At 44.2% G+C, this 27,318-nt stretch overlaps 1 protein-coding gene across 1 annotated transcript in view; it reads right to left on the bottom strand.

The window, feature by feature from the left end:
- Positions 1 to 11,086: 11,086 nt before the first annotated feature.
- CUBN (cubilin) overlaps positions 11,087 to 27,318 on the bottom strand; it is a 316,180-nt gene continuing 299,948 nt past the window's right edge. Inside the window, exons 65-67 of the mRNA XM_047755040.1 lie at positions 24,195 to 24,360; positions 21,662 to 21,897; positions 11,087 to 11,544 (exon numbers count right to left, since the gene is read on the bottom strand). Of these exons, the coding sequence (XP_047610996.1) occupies positions 11,437 to 11,544; positions 21,662 to 21,897; positions 24,195 to 24,360 (510 nt within the window). The 3' untranslated portion in view covers positions 11,087 to 11,436. The remainder of the gene's footprint in view (positions 11,545 to 21,661; positions 21,898 to 24,194; positions 24,361 to 27,318) is intronic.

Genomic DNA, 27,318 nt, shown 5'->3' on the forward strand with positions numbered 1-27,318 from the left:
TTCGATGACAGTATTGAAAACTTTTCCAGCAGGCGGTGAACTGATAGAAAACAGGCAACAGTAAGTACATAATTACTTCCACTCCTCCCCTCACCACAGTGCTTGGCACATATTTGGCAACCAAAAACTGTGTGGAAAGAATGGGTCAATTAAAAAGGCAAAGAAAAAAATATGTAATCAATTTATATATATATATTTGTCTTTTTAATTGACTGCATATATTAGGCTGAAGCTGCTGTTATAGAGAAAATTCATTAAACACATCTTCAGAAACCTGAATAATAAATTTGCCTGCTGAAATCCATTTAGATGAAGTGCTCCATTTTGGGTTGAGATCTGGCTCTAGCTGGGCCATCAGAGCAATGCTGTGGAATGAAAAGTGTGCTCATCTCTTAAGACAGACATGGCTACACTGGGAATGGACAGGTCAGGATGTGGGAAGAAGTGAGTCAAAAGATCAACCAGGCCCGCAAATTCCATGTTGATTCACAAGGATATAGCCTATCGTCAGCCCTGCAGTCTGCGTAAAGTATTTCTTTCTCTTCCTAAGAGAAGCCCGATGGTCAAGTCACTGTCACCAACACATGACACACACACAGATGCCTGCCCCGGGCTGACTAACCAGGCTGTTCCTGGTTCGGGTCATTGACTCAGTGGGGCCGGGTGACGGCTGAGGCTCACGCGCTCTACCTGGACATGCGTGTGCACGGCTGACAGCTACTGTGCACCCAGTACTGTGCACAGTGTGGGGCACGGGACACAAGGCAGCGCTCTCAGTGCTGAACCAGCACCTTGCAGGGGGCCCTTAGGTTTCCAGTTCACCACGGGGCACTTGAAGCTCAGACAGGTTAAGCAGCTTCTCTGTAGTCACACAGCGACAGGTAAAAGGCGGACTCGTCTGAACCCTATCCATTCAACGCCAAGGCCCCACCTGTAAGCGCTGGACTCCGTCCGCCTCTCAGCCTCGGATCGGACCATCCCCAGCACCTGCTGGACTGACGGAAAACTCCAGAACCAACCAGATGTCTGTCTCCAGCCTGGGGAGTTCTCCCCCTCACAAAGCTGTTGGTACCTAGACTCCTGAAAAGATTTTTTTAAAGGTGATTTACTGCCTCAGAGGAAAGAAAAGGCTGCGTTGTTCAGACACGACTCTCCCAAGCAGAAAGGAAGCCCGTTTCCTAAACTTAGAATAAGGACACAACCCACACTCGCTTCTTCAGGGTTTAAGTCTTGCCCATCGTTTGAGAAACTAAACAAAGTCAGGATAATGAAGAGAAGGCTTGAGACTCAATAATCATGCTGTCCAAGCAAATCAGCCGCTGGTCCCTAGAATCAATCTTGATACTAACACATAAAACCTCATGACCACAGTTAAACACATAAGTACAAGACTATGAGAATCCTTATATTACAGTTAATGTAATCATGCCAAGTATTGTATTACATAATTTTTATGACTGTACCTGCAGCATATGAAAGTCCTCCGGCCAGGAGTCAAGTTGGAGCTGCAACTGCCGACCTATGCCACAGCCACACTGGATCCTTAACCTACTGAGAGAGGCTGGGGATCAAACCCGCATCTGTGCAGAGACAATGTAGGGTCCTTAACCTGCTGAGCCATAATGGGAACTCTGAAAAGGCTTCGTTTTTCAGACAGGACTCTTCCAAGCAGAAAGGAAGCCCGTTTCCTATGCTTAGAATAGGGTCACAACGTCCATTCTTATCTTCAACGTTTAAGTCTTGCTCATGGTTTGCAAAACTTAACAAAGTAAGGATAATGAAGGGAAAGCTTGACACTCAATAATTATCTTCTGTCCATGTAAATCAGCTGTTCCCTGCGTTCAATTTTTTTTTTCTTTTTTTAGGGCCGCATCTGCAGCATATGGAGGTTCCCAGGCTAGGGGTTGAATTGGAGCTGTAGCTGCCAGCCTACGCCACAGCAAAGCCAGAATTGAGCTGCATCTGCGACCTACACCATAGCTCACTGCAACGCTGGATCCTCAACCCACTAAGTAAGGCCAGAGATTGAATCTGGGTCCCCATGGATGCCAGTCAGATTCGTTTCTGCTGAGCCATGATGGGAACTCCTCAATCTTGATACTAATACACAGAACCCCATGATTACAGTTAAAATTTTCTAAGTAAAGACAAGGAGAATCCTTATATTACAGCTAATGTAATCATGCCAAGTATTTTAATAAATCATTTTTCCCCCTTTTTATGGCTGCACCTTCAACATATGTAAGTTTCTGGACCAGGGGTTGAATGGGAGCTGCAACTGCAGGCCAACACCACAGCCACACCAGATCCAGGCCACGTCTGCAACCCAGGCTGCAGCTTGCTGCAATGCCAGATCCTTAAACCATGGAGCGAGGCCAGGGATTGAACCTGCATCCTCACATAGACAATGTTGGGTCTTTAACTCACTGAGCCACAACAGGAACTCCCTAAAATATTAAATTATATAGCATGCTATGTGCACTACTGCTAAACAAGCCCCAGGGGAGGGCGGGATTCTGAAAGCATCCTGGACCCTCCAGACTCCAGAAGTCAGGCGTTATAGCAGGAAGCAGCCACTCCCAGGTCTAGAACATTCCAGAGGTCAGAGGAGGAGGAATATCCAAATTCACTTCCACTAAACACTCCAAGAATCGCTCTTGCTCTTCCTAAAGTGACTTCTTTAGGCAAATGCAAGAATGACCCTACTTTTCAGCACCTCATGTTACACCGGAAACCACTTCTTCAGGAGGCAAGTGACCATCTTTTCTTTCTCAGTAAAAGCCAAGGCTTCCAAGAGATAATACAACCAGACTGAAATAGCTCCCGCCACCCTCCCCACTTATAAACATGCACAGAGACTCCTCTTCAAAGCTGAGGAGTAGAAAGCTCCTCTGGTGAAAGCAACCTTTTTTCAACCCTCTAAGAAAAAAAAGAGTCCTGAGGAGCAGTGAGCCGTGGGGCCACGGCACAGCCCAGCCAGGCCCCCTGCTTGCCGCTCACCATCCTCTGCCTGTGATGCAGCTGTGTCCCCAAGGACCATCACGGCCCCGGGCAGGGCAGGGCAGGGCAAGGATACATCCAGATCCGTAACTCCCAGTGCAGTACTGCAGACACCTGCTCTGTTGTGGCCACCAAGAAGCTGTCACCCCTGAGAGAGGCCAGCACATCCCAAGAGGCAGAAGTGCTAACTTGTACAAAAGCTGAGCTTAAGGGCAGCCAATCCCTAAGGATGACCAAACACCCATCACCTCTGGCTTCGCATCCCCTTGCCCTTTGCCGAGATGCATCAATGGCACGAAGCCTGAGCTCTGTCCCGGGTGCAAACCAGGGCTTCATGCTAACTGACTCTACTCTCTCCAGGCCTCACGAGTGAACTGTCCCGTTTTAGGGTCCCCTGGACATCTCCCCTTCTCCTCCAGTGTCACATCCAGGTCTGGAGCTCATCAACTTGCAGGTTTAATCCATCATTCCTTCCTTCATCTGTCAAACAGTTTTGAGCACCTATCATGTTTCAGGCACCATAACAAAGGAGGCCCATGGGAACACTGCACTGCTTCCATCCCCCCAGCCTCCCAGTGGGGGAAGAGAGAGCTCTGAGTAACACGAGTAAGGAAGCAAGGTGCGTCCAACTTCACTAAGGGGGCGGGACTCTAAATCAGCTTGATACAGACAGAGAAGGCTTCACACAGGCTGTGACATCTGAGCTGACTCTCAACAGTTAAGCAGAAGGATTGGGCGGGGGGAGAGGATGGAAAGGGAGGAAACAATATTACAAAACCTGAAAGAGTGCCCTGGTTCAGGAAGGACCAATAGTTCAGCATGGCGGAGGTGCCAGATGCATGGAAGGAACAGGCGCTAAGGTAAGTTAGAATCAGATGCAGAAAGAAACAGGTCCCCCCAAGGAACCTGAAGCATTACCACTGGCAATGGCCAAGTGGGGGAGAATGTCCAAACTTCAGCCACATTCAGCCTGAAGAAGTGTCTGATTTCATCACTAATGTGGAATTAGTTGCCAATATCTAAAAATTAGGCATCTGCATATAAAAATCTGGATTCCTGGCTTCATAGAAAAAATCTGACAACACTGGGCCAACATCCCTACGTGGTGACATTTCTTTGAATCTGAGTGGCAGGTGTAACAGCTTAACCCTTTAGAGAGGATACCTATTAAGGATGGAATTCATGACCATTCTCACCTGGCCCCTGAAGCCATGTGAATCTGCAATCCTCGAGAGTTACAGTAAGATACATGTTAGGGGAAATAACACTGAAAGTGATACAGTGCCTAAAGTACAGGAGCAGTAAAACTGGAGGCAAGCGGGAAAGGTAGGAAGACAGCACAAGAGCACAGGAAGAGGTAACAAAAGTCTGACCTGTTAAGAGACTAAACCCAGCAAAAGGTAATGAGTCAAGAAATGTTTAACTCCCTTCAAGTACAAGAATAATTATTATGTAACTTTTTTGTGAGATCTATTCAAGGGCCAAAGACTATAGTAAGAGAATGGAAAAATGATTCAGAAACAATTTTCCATTAAAAAACCCGTGGCTATTTAGTAAACTGTGTGGAAAATCCACCCAAACGCCATTAATCAGCACAGACAACTGATGAGGTCCAGCAGGCACGGTCTGTGTGATTCCTAACCAGGTTCTCTGATCCGTTTTTCAGCTGGGACAGAACAAATTCTCACTGCAAGCTTTCTGAGCTAAGCCCTTGACAAGTGCTGTTTACATGCAGCGGGTGGTATGTAAACCATTACAACGTCTCACACTGCGACCAGCAGTTGTTAAACTTTTCCTCCGAGGCAGAAGCCTTCGGAGACTTACACAAGCCGCTGACGTCAGCATGTTGGAGATGCCGCGCTCGCTCAGGTCTACTTCCGGCTGGTCCTTCTCCCAGCTTTCCTCCAACTTTTCCAGAGAGTTGGATATGACCTGGACCAAACGACAGCAAAGCACGTGAGCGACGGCCAGGAGGGTGCAGGGAGAGAAATGAGAGAACTCTCAGCAGGCACTCTCCAGTGTTCCCCCAGCCCAGAGAAGTGGGCATCAGCTGGCAGGGTTCGGGTGCGGGAAGGAGGATGGGGAGGGCGGGGCAGGGGAGTGGGAAGGGTCCAGCACCATTCCCGCCGCTCAGGGAGAAGTAAAAACAAAGGCAACGCTACACACGCACACACGCATACTCACTGCGAAAGGCAACACCTAACAGGTTGGGCGTGGAAACGACTGGATACCGCAGAGCTTTCCACCTCTGCGGCGACAGAAACACTCGGTCTGAACTAAACAAGCGTTCGAACCAGGAACACGCCCCGTCCCCCGCTCTGCGCAAGCGCACACCAGGGCAGTCTCAGCTCCACGCCCCGCCCGCGCCCCACCCTTCCCTAATTAGAACAGTTTACTAGAGGTCGCTCAGGGCGAGGCTCCGCCCATAAAAGAATGTGTGCCCCGCGGCCGGCCAATCACATCAGCTGTTCGGCCTTGAGACTCCGCCCCACCAGAAGTGAGTCCGTCCCGCTAGTATTTGCTCGGATTCTGATTGGACCGGATTTGGGGCGTGCGCTTTAGTGTTGGCGCGGACTCAGTTTGTGGGTAGAAGCCCGAGCGCTGTGGGCGGGAGCGGGAAGTGAAGGGAAAAGTCTCAGAGACATGGTTGTATCTCAGGTTGAGTCCCCGGGAAGCTACAAGTAAATTTTCTCAATGTGCGGATTCTTTAATTGCGGTTCCACTTACTGGAAGTTGCTATCCTGAGGCCCTTTCCCACAGGTGTGCCTCCCACTATATTGTGAACTCCTCAAAGCATGAACTTTGTGGTCTGTGTCCCTGGCGCCCAGGTCGCAATTGTGGACCCCAGGGTCACGTGAAGGGGATATGTACCCAGATAAATACGTAACTTATCTGATCTTATGCTAGGTTGTAGTTTAGTTTGCGTTCTATTAAATGATGATTTCCTTAAACAATTGTCTTTTTTAAAAACTATAATTTGTTTTTTCTTCTTGTAACCTTAAGCTTTTCATTATTCTCCACTGTTTGAAATCCAGTGAATTCTTAAAGACTTAAGGAACCTTACTTCTCTTTGATTTTTTTCTGTTCTTCCAGCTGAGCAGCTATAATTTCTTTACACTTGGTTCCTGGGTTTAAACAGACATCTTGCTGGAGTAACTACCCTCAAGTGACTTTCTCTAAAAGGATGGCAAAAACGTTAACCAATTGCCCGTTTTTATTTTTTTTTATTTTATTATTTATTTGTCTTTTTGGCATTTCTTGGGCCGCTCCCGCGGCATATGGAGGTTCCCAGGCTAGGGGTCTAATCGGAGCTGTAGCCACTGGCCTACGCCAGAGCCACAGCAACGCAGAATCCGAGCCGCGTCTGCAACCTACACCACAGCTCACAGCAATGCAGGGTCCTTAACCCACTGAGCAAGGGCAGGGATCGAACCTGCAACCTCATGGTTCCTAGTCGGATTCGTTAACCACTGCGCCACGACGGGAACTCCCAATTGCCCATTTTTAAGTCCTTATTTTGCCCACACCTTTGATAATTTGCCTAGCACGGAATTCGGGTTGAAAATCAGTTTCACTTAAGTCTCAATGGCATAGTTCCACTGACTTCTTTAAATGTTGATATCCAGAGACATACTGGTCTCCTTAAATCTTTGCAGGGAACTACTGTTTTCCCTTGGGAAGTGTTTATGATCTTTTCATTATTCATCATGTTCTGATATTTCACCATACAGTCCCTGATGGGACGTCTTTTTTCGTTTGTTTAGTTTTCACTGAGTCATTTTCAGAGGATGCTTCTTTTCTCTCCTCCTCTCTGGAACTTGTTTTCTGCTATAATTTTGAAATTTCTTTCCTGTCATTTTATCTGATTTATTCTGGAAATCTATTAGATGGAGGACTCCCGAGCCAGTTTTCAATAGCTGTTTTTTTTTTTCCCCCTCCTATATTTGCTTTTTAAAAATTTTATTTATTTATTGCTTTTTTTTTTTAGGGCTGCCCCTGTGGCATATGGAGGTTCCCAGGCTAGGGGTGGAATTGGAGCTACAGCTGCCAGCCTACGCCACAGCCATGGCAATGCTGCTGGGAGCCACCTCTGTGACCTGCACCACAGCTCACAGCAGTGCAGGATCCTAAACCACTGAATGAGGCCAGGAAGTGAACCCAAAACTTCATGGTTACCAGCCAGATTCGTTTCCGCTGCACAATGGGAACTCCCTCCTTTTTTTTTTTTTTTGTTTAAACTTAATGTTCTAGGAGATTTTCTCTTTTATCTTCCAAACCTCTATTAATAAATTTTAAAAATCACTTTGGCTATTAGTGAACCATACTTTTTAAGACCTCCTTCTTGTTCAATGCTGCCCTGCTTTTGTTTCATGAGTGCAGACTCTTCTCAAATATCTCTGAGGATAACAATTTTTAAACCTCTCTTCTGTTTACTAAATTGTTTCCTTCTGTCCCTTTTTTGTTAGTGTATCTAGTTCTTTCCTTTCAGGCTGCTATAATTCCTCCTCTGTCAGGTGATTCCTGGTTGTCCTTTTGTATTTAAGCATGAGGTCCCAGCGACTCTTCTACATAGCTGGCGTGGTTTCTTTCCTCTTCTATTGTTAATGTGTGTTTCCCTCCTAGGTCATCATTTATTTTCTCTGGGCTGTTTGCTATATTTCTTCAAAGGTATAACCCAATCTTATGGCCTCGGGTAGTCACAAGGCTGCCTTCTCAGGTGGAAGGAAATGGGGAATGGTGAGCACCAAGGAACAGCTGCATCACTTCCTGTCCCACCCTCTTACCCTGCACCTGCTACCCGACATCTGAATAATCCATGGAAAGTCAACTCCCAACTCTGCTGCATTCTCTTGAAATTGTTCTGAGCTACAGTTTCTTTCTGTTTAATTTTCAGCATGCTTGCATTCACTTCCGGTTTTCCAGAAATTTGTTTTCACTCCTTTAAGATCTCTTAGCATTGTTTTCACTTTTGCCATTACAAGTCTTAATGAAATGTGTCCCCTAAATTCCAGATTTTTTTTACTTTTATTTTTTGAGCACCCCCAGGTACATGGAGTTCCTGGGCCAGGGATCAGATTAAGCCACAGTTGCGACCTAAGCTGCAGCTGCAACAATGCCAGATCCCCAACACACTGTGCCAGGCTGGGGATTGATCCCACATTCCAGTGCTCCCAAGAGTCACGGATCCTGGTGCACCACAGTGGGAACTCTTCTAATTTTCAGATTTTTATTTATTTTTAAAAGTTTTTTTGGTCTTTTTTTAGGGCTGCACCTGTGGCATATGGAGGTTCCCAGGCTAGGGGTTGAATCAGAGCTGCAGCTGCCTACCTACACCACAGCCAGGGCAATGCAGGATCTGAGCCACATCTGTGACCTACACCACAGTTCATGGCAACGCTGGATCCTTAACCCCCTGAGTGAGGCCAGGGATCAAACCCACATCCTCAGGGATACTAGTCAAGTTCATTAACTGCTGAGCCATGATGGGAACTCCCAGACATTTATAACATGGAAACAGGACCAGCTTCCTGGATATGCAAACTCCGTGTGCAGTAATGTAAAGCTCAAGGCTTAGATGGGCCCCACGTTTGGTTTATTGTCTACTGTCACTGGCTTGAGGTGTTTAATAATTTTTGAACAGGGAACCCTGCAAATTATGTAGCCATTCCTGCAAGGAAAACTCAGGATCAAGCTTAAATCCCCTCTGCAGCATCACTGCCAAGTGCCCCAGGTTTATACACAGTCTGTGCTTCAGTACTGCCCTTTGGCAGAATGTACCATCCCTGCCTTGGAGCCCAGAGTGGGGGCCAATCAAGGAGCACGGAAGATGCCCGATCCACATGAGGTGCTCCGGGCTACCACAAGAGTGGGTAAATTCATGTACATTATTACATAAATCATTCATTTTAAAGATGCCTTTTGGGAGGAGTTCCCTGGTGACCTAGTGTTTAAGGACCTGGCATTGTTACTGCTTGTGGCTCAGGTTCGATCCCTGAAACTTCCACATGTCTCCAGCGTGGCCACAGATAAATAAATAAAATACATTTTTAAAAACTTTTAAAATAAATATGCCTTTATGAGTCTTGAAATTGTATTTAGGAAACTAGTAAGAAACAAAGTTACCAGATTAAAACTTGAAAAGCAAATTTCTCATTAAATATCCCTAAATTGTCTTTCTTCCAACTTCCCCATTAAGTTGATAGCCAAAGAGTGACTTGAGGTCTCCATCAGTAAAAATTTTCTTCTGTTAACAGTATTTTTGACTCTGTATAATCTCTAAGTTGTTTTTTTTTTTTTTTAACCAAACTAAGATCAATTGCACCAAAATCTTTTCTAGGTCATATGATGGTGTCGATCTCTTTAAATAATGTTGCTAGATCTATGGAGTTCACGTCATGGCGCAGTGGTTAACGAATCCGACTAGGAACCATGAGGTTGAGGGTTCAATCCCTGGCCTTGCTCAGTGGGTTAAGGATCCGGCGTTGCTGTGAGCTGTGGTGTAGGTTGCAGACGTGGCTTGGATCCCATGTTGCTGTGGCTCTGGTGTAGGCCGGCGGCTACAGCTCTGGTTGGACCCCTAGCCTGGGAACCTCCATGTGCCATGGGTGTGGCCCTAGAAAAGGCAAAAAAAAAAAATGTTGCTAGATCTATGAAGGTAGTTGGACTGTCATATTTCTTAAGTTCATACTTAATCCTTCTGGCTGGATGGGAGGCACTCTCTTAGGTGGTGGTGGAGCTTAAATTCACAGTTCTCAAGTTTTCCATAACTTTCCCGTACCTCATTTTCCTCAAGTGTGAAAGGGAGGTGAGGGGTCTTGGTCTCCCATTTCCGTGGGGGACATGAGAAGGATGCCTGGCGTAAACCAAATGTTATGTAGATATTAGTTCTCCTTTTTCTTAATAAAATTAATGCTGTTAGTCCTTCCTCAGTGAGTGTGCGGCAAATTCTCAACAAATTCCTCCGATTAATGAAATGGGTTGAAACTGAACAGGAAATGATGACAAGCAGACTCCATCCCCTGGGCATCCTCTAGGCCCAAATGTCATGGGCCCCATCCCTTCCTGGGGCGTCCTTCCCAAGAATGCCTGAAGTGCCAGGAGATCCCTGGCCTGGGGGCCTCTGGCTGAGTCCTCCCAGCCTTTTCCCTGAAGGTCAGATGAGGGGACTCTGGCCAGACGAGGGCGGAACGTAACTTTGTAGATTGAATGCAGCCAAACTGTTCCATTTGGGATGGATAAGCAATGCGGTCCCACTGTACAGCACAGGGAACTATATCCAGTCTCCTGGAAGATTACCTAAGAAAAAGCATGTGTATATACGTACGACTGTGTCACATGCTGTACAGTGGAAATTGATACAACACTATAAATCAACTGTAATAATAATTTTTTTTTTTTTTTAAAAGGCAGTTGCTCTTTTCTTCCTGCTAAGATCCAGTTCTTTAGGGAGACAGAAAAGGAGGGAGGGGAGTTCCCATTGGTTAAGGATCCAGCGTTGTCATGAACTGTGGTGTAGGTTGTAGACGTGGCTGGGATCTGGCACTGCTGTGGCTGTGGTGTAGGCTAGCAGCTGCAGCTCTGATTCGACTGCTAGCCTGGAAACTTCCATGGGCCATGCCCATTCTTTTTTTCCCCCCAGGCCAGGAATGGAACCCACACCACAGCAGCGACCTGAGCCACAGCAGCAAGAGCACCGAGTCTTCGACCCGCTGAACCAGCAGGGAACTCCAATCCCATGTGCTTCATAAGACTCAGCCTTGCATATTTAACCTAAGGTCTCTTGGTTAAAGGCAGCAGTAAACGTCATCAGAGCGTGGCTTAACCGTGGATAACGTCACACATCATGTTGCTAAAGCAGGAAAAGACCACAGTGGTACTTGGGGAAACAGAGGCGCCAAGAGTGACGGAAGCTGAGGAGCAAGGCTTAATGCAAACGGAGGCAGCTTGGCTCTGGAGCGCCCATCCTGAGGGGCTCATGTGCTTTGTCCAAACAGAAATATTCAACTTGGAATTTTATGCATACCCCATAGTGAAAGACAAATTTTAATGAGTTAAAAAAAACAAAAAACAAAAAAATGCAGCATCATGGCTTAATTTCAACAGTTTATCACCCCTGATTTGACATTGACTCTGAACATCGTACTTATCCTGTTTAATTAACTTTTGAAAATGTACCGCACATAAGCCATACTCATTTCCAACTCTTCAAGGGGTTTTAGACAATTCTGGCTCAAAGTATGAGACTAAAGAAGCTACATCCCATGTTCAAAAAGTACATACAAACACTGATTCCCCAACTTTGATGAACAGCATACACGTTCAGTGTCTTCTCCGTGGCACAGGCTAGGGGGTCAGGGATCAGGGCGGCAGAATTCTGTCCAGCCTGAGGTCCGAGGGCCCGGCCCCTGTGGGAGGAACCAGGGCCACCCCAGGCGGTCAGCTGGCCCAGGTCAAGCGGAGCGCCGACGGCCGGGCCGCCACCTCGGCGTGAAACCTGATGAAGACCCGATGGGAGGAGGCCGCGAAGGGAGCTATGTCCGTGTCCTAACATGCAACGAGAGAGAGACGAGAGAGAGAGAGAGAGAGAGAGAGAGAGAGAGAGAGAGAGAGAGAGAGAGAGAGAGGAGAGAGAGAGAGAGAGAGAGAAGCAATGAATTAGATAGTTCACAAATCTGAACCTTCTTCCAGAAACGTTGCTTGGAGTAAAGAAGTTCGACGTAAAGAAGCAGTCTAGAATGTACAGTAAACTTGCTAACATTTCTAGAAGTAATCTTGCGGAGAATTAATGAAGAGACTTCACAAAGGAATATTGCTGGGGGTGGGGAGTGAGGAGAAATGAGGGGTGACTGCTGGGGAGGCAGGGTTTCTTTTTAGGGTAATGGGATTTTTTTTTTTTTTTTTTTTATGCCTGCACCCACAGCATATGGAAGTTTCCAGGCCAGGGACTGAATCCCAACTGCAGCTGCTACTTATGCCACAGCCACAGCCACAGACACACCAGATCCTTTAACCCACAGTTCTGGGCCAGGGATCAAACCCGTGCCTCCACATCTACCCGAGCTGTGGCAGTCAGATCAAACCCGTGCCTCCACATCTACCCGAGCTGTGGCAGTCAGATTCTTTTTCTTTGCTTTTCTTTTTTTTTTTGGTCTTTTTTGTCTTTATAGGCCCACACCCATGACATATGGAGGTTCCCAGGCTAGGGGTTTAATCAGAGCTGTTGCTGCCAACCTACGCTACAGCCACAGCAACACCAGAGCTGAGCTGCATCTGTGACCTACACCACAGCTCATGGCAACACCGGATCCTTAACCCACTGACTGAGGCCAGGGACCGAACCTGCAAACTCATGGTTCCTAGTTGGATTCCTTTCTGCTGCGCCATGATGGGAGCTCCCTGCAGTCGGATTCTTTTTTTTTTTTTTTTAAATAATTTTTTTTATTTTCCCACTGTACAGCGAGGGGGTCAGGTTATCCTTACATGTATACATTACAATTACATTTTTTCCCCTACCCTTTCTTCTGTTGCAACATGAGTATCTAGACAAAGTTCTCAATGCTATTCAGCAGGATCTCCTTGTAAATCTATTCTAAGTTGTGTCTGATAAGCCCAAGCTCCCAATCCCTCCCACTCCCTCCCCCTCCCATCAGGCAGCCACAAGTCTCTTCTCCAAGTCCATGATTTTCTTTTCTGAGGAGATGTTCATTTGTGCTGGATATTAGGTTCCAGCTATAAGTGATATCATATGGTACTTGTCTTTGTCTTTCTGGCTCATTTCACTCAGTATGAGATTCTCTAGTTCCATCCATGTTGCTGCGAATGGCAATATGTCATTCTTCTTTATGGCTGAGTAGTATTCCATTGTGTATATATACCACCTCTTCCGAATCCAATCATCTGTCGATGGACATTTGGGTTGTTTCCATGTCCTGGCTATTGTGAATAGTGCTGCAGTGAACATGCGGGTGCATGTGTCTCTTTTAAGTAGAGCTTTGTCCGGATATATGCCCAAGAGTGGGATTGCGGGGTCATATGGAAGTTCTATGGATAGATTTCTAAGGTATCTCCCAACTGTTCTCCATAGTGGCTGTACCAGTTTCCATTCCCACCAACAGTGCAGGAGGGTTCCCTTTTCTCCACAGCCCCTGCAGCACTTGTTATTTGTGGATTTATTAATGATGGCCATTCTGACTGGTGTGAGGTGGTATCTCATGGTAGTTTTGATTTGCATTTCTCTTATAATCAGCGATGTTGAGCATTTTTTCATGTGTTTGTTGGCCATCTGTATATCTTCTTTGGAGAAATGTCTATTCGGGTCTTTTGCCCATTTTTCCATTGATTGATTGGCTTTTTTGCTGTTGGGTTGTATAAGTTGTTTATATATTCTAGAGATGAAGCCCTTGTCGGTTGCATCATTTGAAACTGTTTTCTCCCATTCTGTAAGTTGTCTTTTTGTTTTCTTTTGGGTTTCCTTTGCTGTGCAAAAGCTTTTCAGTTTGATGAGGTCCCATGGGTTTATTTTTGCTCTAATTTCGATTGCTTTGGGAGACTGACTGAGAAAATATTCATGATGTTGATGTCAGAGAGTGTTTTGCCTATGTTTTCTTCTAGGAGTTGGATGGTGTCCTGTCGTATATTTAAGTCTTTCAGCCACTTTGAGTTTATTTTTGTGCATGGTGTGAGGGTGTGTTCTAGTTTCATTGCTTTGCATGCAGCTGTCCAGGTTTCCCAGCAATGCTTGCTGAATAGACTTTCTTTTTCCCATTTGATGTTCTTGCCTCCCTTGTCAAAGATTAATTGACCATAGGTGTCAGGATTTATTTCCGGATTCTCTATTCTGTTCCATTGGTCTGTCTGTCTGTTTTGGTACCAGTACCACACTGTTTTGATGACTGTGGCTTTGTAATATTTCTTGAAGTCTGGGAGAGTTATGCCTCCTGCTTGGTTTTTGTTTCTCAGGATTGCTTTGGCGATTCTGGATCTTTTGTGGTTCCATATAAATGTTTGGATTGTTTGTTCTAGTTCTGTGCAAAATGTCCTGGGTAATTTGATAGGGATTGCATTGAATCTGTAGACTGCTTTGGGTAGTATGGCCATTTTTACAATATTGATTTTCCCAATCCAGGAACATGGAATCTCTTTCCATTTCTTTACATCTTCTTTGATTTCTTTGATTAAAGTTTTATAGTTCTCGGCATATAGGTGCTTTACCTCTTTGGTCAGGTATATTCCGAGGTATTTGATTTTGTGGGGTGCAATTTTAAAAGGTATCGTATTTTTGTATTCCTTTTCTAATATGTCATTGCTGGTATACAGAAATGCAACTGACTTCTGAATGTTAATCTTATATCCTGCTACTTTGCTGAATTTATGAATCAGTTCAAGGAGTTTTGGGGTTGAGTCCTTAGGGTTTTCTATGTATAGTATCATGTCATCTGCATACAGTGACAGTTTTCTCTCTTCTCTTCCTATATGGATGCCTTTGATTTCTTTTGTTTGTCTAATTGCTGTGGCTAGGACTTCCAAAACTATGTTGAAGAGCAGTGGTGAGAGTGGGCATCCCTGTCTTGTTCCAGATTTGAGTGAGAAGGCTTTCAGTTTTTCCCCATTGAGGATTATATTTGCTGTGGGTTTCTCATAAATGGCTTTGATTATATTCAGGAATGTTCCCTCTATACCCACTTTGGTGAGGGTCTTGATCACGAATGGATGTTGGACTTTGTCAAATGCTTTTTCTGCCTCTATTGAGATGATCATATGATTTTTGACTTTTTTTTTGTTAATGTGGTGTATGATGCGTATTGATTGATTTGATTGATTTGCGTATGTTGAACCATCCTTGTGAACCTGGGATGAACCCAACCTGGTCATGGTGTATAATTTTTTTGGTATGTTGTTGGATTCGGTTGGCTAAGATTTTGTTGAGAATTTTTGCATCTATATTCATCAATGGTATTGGGCGATAGTTTACTTTTTTGGTGGTATCTCTGTCTGGTTTTGGAATGAGGGTGATGGTGGCATCATAGAATGTCTTTGGGAGTATTCCTTCTTCTTCAACCTTGTGAAAGAGTTTAAGGAGGATGGGCACCAATTCCTCTTTATATGTTTGATAAAATTCACCTGTGAAGCCATCTGGTCCTGGACTTTTATTTGTAGGGAGTGATTTTATGACCTCTTCAATTTCATTTCTAGTGATCGGTCTGTTCAGTTGGTCTGTTTCTACTTGATTCAGTTTTGGCAGGCTGGAAGATTCTAGAAAATTGTCCATTTCTTCCAGATTGTCAAACTTGTTGCCGTAGAGTTGTTTATAGTATTCTCTTATGGTTTTTTGTATTTCTCCTGTATCCGTTGTGATTTCTCCTTTTTCATTTATAATTTTGGTTATTTGGGTTCTTTCTCTCCTCTTTCTAGTGAGTCTGGCCAGGGGTTTGTCAATTTTGTTCACCTTTTCAAAGAACCAGCTCTTGGTTTTATTAATTTTCTCTATTGTTTTTTGAGTTTCTATTTTATTGATTTCTTCTTTGATCTTTATAATTTCCTTCCTTCTGCTGACTTGAGGACTTTTTTGTTCCTCTTTTTCTAATTCATTTAGGTGGAGGGTTAAGTTGTCAATTTGGGATCTTTCTTCTTTTTTGAGAAAGGCCTGTATTGCTATAAATTTCCCTCTGAGCACTGCTTTCGCAGCATCCCATAGATTTTGAGAGGTTGTGTCTTCATTATCATTTGTTTCAAGGTAGTTTTTAATTTCCTTCTTGATTTCCTCATTGACCCATTGGTTTTTCAGTAGCATGTTGTTTAGTCTCCATGTAGTAGGTTTTTTCTCTTTCCTTTTCCCATGGTTGATTTCTAATTTCATGGCATTGTGGTCAGAGAAGATACTTGAGATAATTTCTATGCTCCTAAATTTATTGAGGTTAGCCTTGCATCCCAATATGTGGTCAATTCTTGAGGATGTTCCATGAGCATTTGAGAAGAATGTGTATTCTGCTTTTTTTGGATGTCGTGTCCTGAAGATATCAATGAAGTCTACCTTTTCTATTGTTTCCTTTAGGATCTCTGTTGCTGTATTGGTTTTCTGTCTAGAGGATCTGTCCATTGATGTGAGGGGGGTATTAAGGTCTCCTACTATGATTGTATTCTCATCAATATCTCCCTTTATGTCTGTTAATATTTGTTGTATGTATCTGGGTGCTCCTGTATTTGGGGCATATATGTTGACGATAGTAACATCCTCTCCTTGGATGGATCCCTTAATCCTTAAGTAGTGTCCTTCTTTGTCTTTCTTTATGTCTTTGGTTTTAAAGTCTATTTTGTCTGATATGAGCGTTGCGACTCCTGCTTTTCTGTCATGTCTATTGGTGTGAAATATTTTTCCCCACCCTTTCACTTTCAATCTATATGTATCTTTTGTCCTAAGGTGAGTTTCTTGTAGGCAGCATATTGAAGGTTTTTGCCTTTTTATCCACTCAGCCACTCTGTGTCTTTTGATTGGGGCATTCAGTCCATTGACATTTAAGGTGATAATTGATAGGTGATTATTTATTGCCATTTGAACCTCGTGTTCCAGTTGATTCTATGGTTCTCCATTCTTCCTTTCTTTTTTTTTTTTTTTTTTGGTTGGATGGTCTCCTGTTATTATCTGCTTGAGTGTATTTTTTTTTTCATTTTTTGCAGATGCAATATTTGCTTTTGGCTTGTGGTTGCCCTGTTTTTTAAGTATGCTAACCCCTTCCCATAATTGTGTGTTTTAGCCTGATGGTCCTGTAAGTTCAAACACTTCATTACTATATTAAAATTAAGAAGAGAAACATACAAACAAACAAAAAGGGTTATTTATTTCCTAACATCCCTTGCCCACATTTTATGGTTTTGATGACTCTTTTTTATTTTTTTCTTTTTAATTTTATTTTGTTTGAAGCATGTTCATGATTAAATCTGTATGCTGGCTTATGTCGAGTGACTGCTCTCTGATTGCGGTTTCCTCAGTCCTAGTTCTTCCTCTTCTTCTTTTTTTTTTATTTTCTTTTTTCTTCCCTTTCCTTCCTTTCTTTTTGGTTTAGAGAGCCCTTTCAATATTTCCTTTAACCTGGGTTTTGTGTTGCTGTATTCTTTAAGTTTTTGTTTGTTGGAAAAATTTTTTATTTCTCCTTCTATTTTAAATGATATTCTTGCTGGATAGAGTATTCTAGGTTGCATAGTTTTTCCTTTTAGCACTTTAAATATCTCTTGCCATTCCCTCCTGGCCTGTAGTGTTTCTGTAGAGAAAGTCAGCTGATATTCTTATGGGGGTTCCCTTGTAGGTAACATTCTGTTTATCTCTTGCTGCCTTTAGGATCCTCTCTCTATCACTAACTTTTGCCATTTTTATTATGATGTGTCTTGGTGTGGGTCTGTTTGGGTTCAGTTTGTTTGGGGCCCTCTGTGCTTCTTGTATCTTGAACCCAGTATCCTTTAGATTTGGGAAGTTTCCATCGGTAATTTCTTCAAATATATTTTCCATCCCCTTATCTTTTTCTACTCCTTCTGGAATTCCTATCATGCGTAGATTGGGCCGCTTTATATTATCCCATAGGTCTCTTATATTGCTTTCCAGTTTTTGGATTCGGTTTTCTGTCTGTTGACCGGATTGAGTGATTTCCATTATTCTATCTTCCATATCACTGATTCGTTCTTCTGCATTATTCATTCTGGTTTTTACTGCCCTTAGTTCAGTTTGCATCTCTGCAAGTGAATGTTCTAGTTTTTCTTGGCTCCTCCTTATATTTTCTAGTTCCCTTCTGAGGGTATCTGCATTACTGTTAATATCTTCTCTTAATTCCTTCAGTATTTTCACTATTTCTCTTTTGAACTCCAGGTCTGTCTGACTGCAGAGATCTGTTTCATTGTTGACTGTTTTAGGTGAGTTCTCCTGTTGGTTTGACTGGGGTGGTTTCTCAGCTTCTTCATCTTGCTTGTTGTTTTCTTTCTCCTGAGGGAGTTGTACTCTCCGTTATCGGGCAGTGTTTGCCTTGTCCATTGCCGTGGAATATTTCCTGAGGGCTGGCGTTGTTGGTCAATATTTTTTGAGGTAGTGTGGCTTTTTCTGGAGTGTTGATGGGCTAACAGAGGTTTCTTTGAAGCAAAGGAGGACTTCCTGAGGGCAGACAGGACTGGGCTGTCCACACCACGATGGTAGCAGATTTCACTTGGTCATGCAGAGCTTGCTCTGGTGTTTTTAGGCTGTGGGGTTCTTGCAGGGGGTTGGCGGTGTTGGGCAGCTGTTCCTCAGGAGTGCAGCACCCCCTGGGGGCTGGAGCAGCTATCTGGGTCACTGAGAACCTAAGAGGCTCTTCCCCAGGGAAGCCCAACTCAGAAGGACGGCCTGAGAGTGTAGGCGGATCTTTTCACAGTCTGGCCGAGCTTGTTGCAGCTTTTCTGGGCTGCAGGGGCTCTTCCAGGGGGCTGGTGGTGCTGAGCAGCTATTTCGCGGGAGTGGGGCTTGGGCGGGTAGCAGTGCCTCTGGAAACCCAAGAGGCTCCTTCCCAGGGCAGCCCGACTCAGAAAGACCGTCTGAGATCTTTTCCCGGCTCGGCCAAGCTTGTTCCTGCAGTCAGATTCTTAACCCACAGCGACACAGTGGGACCTCAGAAATGTTCTTAAACATTGTGGTGACAAGAGCGACACAACTCTCTGAAGTTACTGAAAACTACTGCATTTGCACTTTAAGGATATGAATCCGATGGTTTGTGAATTAAGTCTCAATAAAACTGTGACTGAAAATTCAATTTCCAATTCAAGTTCTTCCTGAAATTTTCACTTTTCTGATGGAAACACAAATTCGCAGTTAAAACCTGCACATGAGTAAAGTATACACCCTCCTTGACATCCGTGCTTCCCTTTGGGGGTTATTTTCATATCCTTTGTGGGGAACAGTGTATGTCTGTGTGTGCAGAGGAAAGGTGGGAAGATGGGTCTCTGTTTTCTCTCATTTCCAAACCATTCAACTAACAAGCACTTCTGCAGAGATTTCTATGCTTTTTTTCCGTTTTTTTTTTTTTTTTTTTTTTTTTTTTTTTTTTTTTTAGGGCCGCACCTATAGCATATAGAAGTTCCCAGGCTAGGGGTCAAATCAGAGCTGCAGTGCCAGCCGTAGCCGCAGCCACGTCGGATCCAAGCTGCATCTGTGACCTACACCACAGTTCATGGCAACATGGGATCCTTAACCCACTGATCGAGACCAGGGATTGAACCCGCATCCTCATGAATAGTAGTCAGGTTCTTAACCCATGGAATCACAATGGGAACTCCCCATGCTATGGGTATGACTTTTGGCCTGAGAGATATAAAAAAAAATGAACCAAGCACACAAACAGCCCTGTTCCCATGCAGCTGATATTCTAATGGGAGGAGGTGACACAGGAAGCAAGTAAGTCAGTAAAATATACAGAGGTTGAGACCATCCTGGAGGCAGAGTGCATCACACATGGTCAAAGTCCTGCTGGGGTTCCCCTCCCTCTGTCCTACCCAAGCGTCATCAAAAACCAGACTTCTTTCCAAGACAGTGAATTACTCAGGTGGGTCCAGGACAGGGATTTTTTTTCCCCTAAGAGATCTATCAGAGGACACACAATATTGTACATTCCTGTACAATATGCATGTGATGCATTTACTGGGGTTTCTCTTCTCTGGGCCCCTGCGAATAACTACAAGGCAGTACCTACTGGTCAGGTGACCCAAATTTCTCCCCCAGAATCAGCTCTGTGTATAAGGAGAGCTTCACTGTGTGAGACAGTTTACTGAAGTGCTGTCTGTAAATCCAAGGAAGTTCATTGACTAAACTAGGCTGCACCCCTGCAATAGAAAACCATCCAGTGATTAAATACAATATACTAGTTTGTTTGATGACAAGGTAAATGTTAATGATGTATCAGTCAGTGAAAAAAAATACCACAAGACAGGGCTAAAATACACGTGCATATGCAAATATATTCAAAATCCGTTTAGAAGAATATATGGGAGAATTCTCAGGGTTTAGAAGAATGTATCTTTTGTGATATTTCTGAAAATTGCATTTATCAATTTTACAAACTGTGTTATATTTAAAAAACTTTCTAGATTTCCAGCTGATGTAATTTCTCTGTCAGCTTTGATTAGGAAGCATGAATGAGCAAAGAGCAAAATAATAAGAAAGAGGTAACTTCTCATCAGTAGTCACATTTCCCTTATATGAAAGCTGCCAACACCTACTTGCCCATCAGAATGGGAGGGCAGTGAGGGCAGAGGCAAGCTATTGAGTCAAGGGCAGAGTCTACCCTAATGTCTACGCAGACCTACTACATCTGATATTTACAAAAGCAAACTATTAGTCTCCAGGCCTGTGTATTTCTTCAAAGAATTTTCACAATTTTAAGCAAGAAGGGAATGAAATGGAGCCAAGCACCCAAATTTTCTACACAACCAGCCCTCTGTAAGGGTGGGTTCCACATTATGGATTCAACCGACCACAGAATCCAGCAGATTCTAGAACCTGCGGATAAGGAGGACTGTCTGCAGTCACTGGACGAAGCCAGTTTTTACAGTGGACCTGAGCATCCAAGGGTTTGGCATCCATGGTGGGAGGTGGGTGGATCGTGAGCTGCAGAGTCATGGAACCAATCCCCTGTGGATGCCGGACCCTGAGGAAAGACTAGTTCTCCTCATGCAGAGATAACATGGATAGCCAATCCTGGACGGTGCGCTGAAACCACATACAGGGCTTTCAACCAACAGCACACCATAGATCCTTCCTCAGAAATTCTGATTCTGTAGCTTGAGTTGGGACCGGAAGTCTGTAATGCTAAACAGATGCATAGGCGATGCCATGCACAGTCCAGTTTGGTAACTATTACTATTAATTTAACGCAATGCCCACTAGGTGGCACTCCTGTTCCCAAAATAAAAAGGAAAGTCTGAAAACCGAGTTTGTAAAAGCGCTTCGGGCTGTAGGGCAGGTCCCAATCATTCCCCATACCTCAGTGCGCATATGCCAGTCGCAGACGCCCAGTCCATCCCTTCCCCACCTGTCCCCTTTGGTAACTAAGTTTGTTTTCAAAGTCTGTGAGTTTCTCTTTCTGTTCTGCAAATGCATGTGCATCCTTTAGCACATTTGTATCCATTAGCACAGAGAACTCGACCCAATATTCTGAGACAGTCCATGTGGGAATGGAATCTGAAAGAGAATGGGTGTGTGTGCCTGCCCGAGTCACTGTCTTGTGCAGCAGAAACGATCACAGCCTGTACATCAACTCTACTTCAATAAAACTTCGAGAAAAAAGTACATTGTGCTCTGTAATTGCACACCTCTGCCTTTAAAAGTAGATACTAAGCTACTTTCATTTTTTAAAAATAATAACTAGGGGAATTCCTGTCGTGGCGCAGTGGAAACGAATCCGACTAGGAACCATGAGGTTGAGGGTTCACTCCCTGGCCTCGCTCAGTGGGCCAAGGATCCGGCGTTGTCGTGAGCTGTGGTGTAGGTCGCAGACATGGCTCGAATCCCGCATTGCTGTGGCTGTGGCGTAGGCTGGCAGTGGTAGCTCCGATTCGACCCCTAGCCTGGGAATCTCCATATACCATGGGTGCGGCCCTAAAAAACAAAATAAAATAAAATAACTGGGAATTTTTAAACGTTGGTTTTACTCACTGCGCCACAGTACGGTCCAGAGGATGGAGAATTCGCATCAGGTCCATCGTAGAGCATGAGGTAGTTCTGGACACACTCTCCAGGGTCGTCAATGCTGATAAAGGAAAAGCTGACAGTGACAGGTCTTCCACCAGGAGCAATGATGGCCCATTCGCAGTGAGTGTGGTTGGGGTAAGTGCCGGGATAGCCAGGGCTGGTGACCAAGCCGCTGTCTCCATAAAGAGTCCCGCCACAGCCTGCAAGAAAACAGGTGCAGGAAGTTTGAGTCAACCAAGTGGGACCATCCAGCAGGCTTAGTGCGTATAAGGCACAACGAGGCACAGTTATTTTCTTAAGGGTCCGAGACCCTCGGCAAGAAAAGTGGAGGCAGAAACGCTTCTCTCATCCTTTCTTTGGGCTACATCCCTCTCACTCCCTCAGCACCTACCTCCCCCTGCCCCCCCCATCTCCCCCGTACATTCCTCTCCCTGCCCATCGTGACTTAGGCTCAGGAAGAGGGTTCCTTCAGGTCTCTTTGAAAATAGGGGGTGAATTTACAGTATTGTGTCAATTTCTGCTGTACAGCAGAGCGTCAACGCTGTAAATCAACTATACGCTAATAAAAATAAAGTTTAAAAAAAAGAGAAAGAGCAAAGAGTGGTTGAGAACACAGTGGGAAAACCAAGACTTGACAAAGTAACGGTAGGAGAGAGTGGAGTGGATGTTGGCACTTTTGAGGATGCAGAGCTATCCCCGGGCAGGGAGTCGATAATGAAGTAAGATTAAAAGTGAAATTCTGTACTACTCAGCCATAAAAAAGAAACATAATGCCATTTGCAGCAACATGGATGGAACCAGAGACTCTCATATTGAGTGAAATGAGTCAGAAAGACAAAGACAAATACCATATGATATCACTTATAACTGGAATCTAATATCCAGCACAAATGAACCTTTCCACAGAAAAGAAAATCATGGACTTGGAGAATAGATTTGTGGCTTCCCGATGGGAGAGGGAGGGAGTGGGAGGTATCGAGAGCATGGAGTTATCACATACAACTTAGAATAGATTTACAAGGAGATCCTGCTGAGTAGCATTGAGAACTATGTCTAGATACTTATATTGCATGAAAACAAAGGGTGGGGAAAAAATGTATACATGTAAGAATAACTTGATCCTCATGCTGTACAGCGGGAAAAAATAAAAAAATAAAAAATACAAATACATTAAAAAAAAAAAGTGAAACTCTGGGGCAGAGCCAAAGAAAGAGGTGCTCTTTTAAGTTGTGGCAGGAATTACTGGATTATAAAAGTGACTTTACCAGGCTTATAACTGACAGTTCCAAGACTGACATACTTAAAACGCCAAACCTCTGAGTATTGGTGTTGATTTGTTCAACTGGTGAATTTGCACAGGAAACTTGTTATTTAGACCAGATAGCCGTGGGTATCTGTATAGTCTGTGCACAGGAAGAAATTGCGTGGCTTAGTTTAAAAGCACTGGGCTGGGTTTCTGACCAATGGAGGTTTAGTTCCGCCTCTGACACAATCCAGCTGTGCATTTAAGGCAACTCAATTTGGTGGTTTAGTTCCTTATTTGTAAAATTAGGGCATGGAAATCTTTTACTGTTTTTTCAGGTACCAAGAAGCCATTATCTACAACTGTCTTGATAGAAGCCTTTTTTAGTTCCCCAGGGTATTCAAAATGAGTCATTTTTGTCATTTTTATTTTGAAAGTTTTTAGGTATTTGGGGGGACATTTCATAATGGTATTTCTTCTCTTTTGAGTTAAATGTATTGACATAACTTAAATTTCCTTCACTTATCAGTAAGCAGCCAACCAAACATGCAGGCAGGTGCTTACTGCCTCGTAAAAGCCATTAACCTCCAGGACTGCCAAGAAATGGGGTACCTCCAAGGAGCACGGCTGCTTATGCCTATGCAAGCATGTGTTTGCATCTTGGCTTTGAGGCAAACTTTTTTTTTAAATCCTCAGAGAACTACCTCCACGATCAAACCAAAAGTGAAAAATATGACAAAATCAGAATGTGTAAAAACAATGTAAAAATCTATATTATCTGTACTTAGATATAAATACATATTCTTTACTATGTCAAAATAATGAATACAAGTAGAATTTTAAAAATCTCTATACTTTCATTGTGAAAAAAAAAACCTCAACCTTTTTTTTTTCTTTTTTTTCCTATTTTAGGGCCACACCTGTGGCATATGAAGTTCCCGGGCTAGGGGTCGAATCCGAGCTGCAGCTGCCGGCCTACACCACAGCCATACCAGATCTGAGCCACATCTGTGGATTCTAAACCCACTGAGTGAGGCCAGGGATCGAATCCGCATCCTCATGGATACTCCTCGGGTTCATTACTTCTGTGACGGGAACTCCAAAACAAAAAACCCCTCTACTTTTAACAGAAAATAATCAGGTACACAGATGGAGAAAAAAAAATATCACATCACTTGGAGTGTCTTTTTCTATTAGACACTGTAGGTTTTTCTTAGCTGCATTATTTTCCTTTACAAAGTGCCATTGTCTTACCAGAGGGTGATGAGGTCCAGATGATTTCATAGCCACGACCCGAAGTTGCACTATCGCTCTTAAACCGCAGGTACAGATCACGACTCTGAGAGAAAATGGGATTTGGCAGCAGAGTCCCACAGTACTTGCCAAGCAGTGGCGAAGTGCTCTCGCTTCCATTTCTTACCTTTAAAAAGGAGTCGTTATGATTCAAAAGCGAGTCTGCAAGCTCTGTTCTTGCCATGTCAGTTGTTACCTGCTTCCCACCAGTCAGCTGTGTTTGTTCCCAAACCTCTTTGTATCAGTTGTACTTGATATTGTAATTATGTAAGCCAAAGAATTATAAGTGTGTAAAAGAATTGTTTCTCTGAAAGCTCAATGAATATTTTGGAAAGACTTGCTAAAGGCCAGCCACTAATAAATATTGCTATCAGAAAAAAAATAAATAAAAAGGAGTCATTATTACACTTGGACGTATTGAAGCTTCTTCTCTGACTTATCATACTATACATTAAGATGAGAGACAAGGGGCATGACAATGTTTTGGGAAAAACTTTGTCTTTTTCTGCACTTAATAAAGGGTTAGAACATGCAGAAGTCACCTTCACTTGTGAAGGAGAGAAATGTTCAATTTGTAGATCAAAAACCATGTGCATTTCGACCCAGAAATATCTGTTCATCTCCAGTGATTAAAACATGAAAGCATGTTTCTATAACTGACCAGTTGATTGGTATGTGACAAACCAGTTATATCGTTGTTCTTAGATATTTTGAAGAATATAAAGAGAATTTTAAAAAGATGGGTGGGGTGGAATTTCTGCCATGGTGCAGTGGGTTAAGAATCTGACTGCAGTGGCTGAGGTTGCTTTAAATGTTTGGGTTCAATCTCCAGCACAGCCGGCAAAAGGATCTGGGGTTGCCGCAGCTGAGGGCTTGGATTCAATCCCTGGCCCAGGAACTTCTATATGCAGGAACTTCCATATGCTGTGGGTTTGGCCATAATAGAAATAAAAAATAATAAAATTAAATTAAAAAGATGGGTGGGAGAAAAATATTTTCAGCTTTGTTTCCAGAAAGCTCTGTTATACTTTATTCATCACACTGCACGTATGTTTTTTTTTCTCTCCTTGAAAATAGCTCGGTTATAGAGGGGCTATGAAAAACTGCATTGCACAAAATATTGACAAAGTTCAAAACAAAATGAATTTCTATCTGGGAAAAGGGCATAACTCAATAAACCTATAAAATATCTGACTGTTTAGATATACTTTAAAAACACATTGTGAAGCTGAATCGATTGTTTAAATTCACATGTGGAGTAGACACGTGAAAACAGGAAGGCAAGCAGCGTGTGAGCCAGGTAATCATGCCGCACATGCACCCCTTTCCGTCCCCCAGCCCGGCTCCCGCTGCACGTTCACAGGAGTAGCTGAGGAGGCCTCCTGAGGGGTTCGAAAGACAGGCTATCCAGGCGGTAGAGTTGGAACTAGCCCCACATGTGCAAACACTGATTTCATGGGTTTTTTTGTTTTGTTTGTTTGTTTTACAGCCTCACCCTTGGCATATGCAAGTTCCCAGGCTGGGGGTCTAATCGGAGCTGCAGCTGCAACTACACCACAGCCACGGCAATGCGGGATCGGAGCCACATCTTCAACCTATACCACAGCTCATGGCAGTGCTGCATCCTTAACCCACTGAGCGAGGCCAGAGATCAAATCCACATCCTCATGGATACTAGTCGGGTTCATTTCCACTGAGCCACAATGGGAACTCCCCGTGTTGATAAATGTATTTAAAATCTTGGAAGTGCCTCCATTCCCTTTTTCATCCCACAGTTGGGGATATGGGGTTAACTGCTCGTTGTCTTAAGTCACAGAGTGTCCTCAGAGGTGTGGTGGGGAGACTTGGCAGGTTGTGCCAATCTGGAGAGGTTCCTTTAGGTCTAGGGAGTAGCCAGTGGGAGAGAAAAATGCCTTTCTGATGCTTTGGGCTTATTCTGCTTAGCGTTTAAAGAAAGTGGCCTTGCCATGGATGAAGGAGCCCTCAGCGGCCTGCAGAGGGCAGCCGTGTCTAGGAATGCCTGGCCTGCACCACTGTAGTCTTGGCTTTGGGTCTTTTCCCCCTAGTTCTCTTTAGACGCTTGGAGAGGAGGAGTGAGATAGGAATTGCCACTGAATGTGCTAATGACAGGCTGTTCATTTCTCTCCACACGGGAGGAATGGGACAAGGAGCAGTGAGCATCTTGGGGACATTAGATGACCCTGAAAGGGGAAATGATGCAGATTCCAGATGGGGTCTGGAGCTTGCCCTTTGCATGGTAGGGAAGCAGTAGGAATCCTTGGTAAGAAATTTCTTTTCCCAGGGGTTCCCATCGTGGCACAGCAGCATTGCCACAGCTGTGGCTTAGATTTGAACTCCATTCTGGGAATTTCCACATGTTGTGGGTGTGTCTGAAAAAGCAAAAAAAAAAAAAAAAAAGAAAAAAGAAACAGAAAAGAAAAAATACCCTTTCCCAGAGTTCCCTTGTGTCTCAGCAGGTTAAGGAGCTGGCATTGTTACTGCAGTGGCTCTAGTTGCTGCTGTGCTGTGGGTTTAATCCCTGAGCATGACCAAAAAATTTTTCTGTTCCCATCACTGATAACATGAATGGAATGCTGCGGTCTCCTGCTGATAAACCACAGCAGAATCTTCCCGCCAAAAACCAGACACAGCTGTCCTTACAGGTCTAAGCTGCAGCTTCTTGTCATTGCTTGATGGATGGGAAGTTTCAGACCCGTTTCTCTGGGAGGAGGAAGGGCAGCTGAGAGGGGCCATGTCACCCCACCTGCTGGAAGGCTAGCCTTTGCTCTCCTGCACCGGGGAGCAAAGGGCAAAGTTAACTCCAGTCCACAAGGGTCAACCCAGCCTGATGGAAACCACGAGGAGCTGGGCTGTGGCTCTGAACTGCGGGGGCTGTTCTTCCCTTGTCTGCACCCTGCTCCCCTCGTTTCTGTTGCACCCCCATCCCTGTAACTGCTCAGCCTTGTGGTGGGGGAGGCGTGTAGGTCTGAGTTTAACAATTTGAAAGACACAAACAATAGTCTTTCTCTCCTCATTTCCTGCCAGCTACATCCACGTCCCCCCAGCTTCCTACCACGGTTAGTGG

Source organism: Phacochoerus africanus, chromosome 12 (assembly GCF_016906955.1).
Source record: "Phacochoerus africanus isolate WHEZ1 chromosome 12, ROS_Pafr_v1, whole genome shotgun sequence".
Taxonomy (NCBI): Eukaryota; Metazoa; Chordata; class Mammalia; order Artiodactyla; family Suidae; genus Phacochoerus; species Phacochoerus africanus.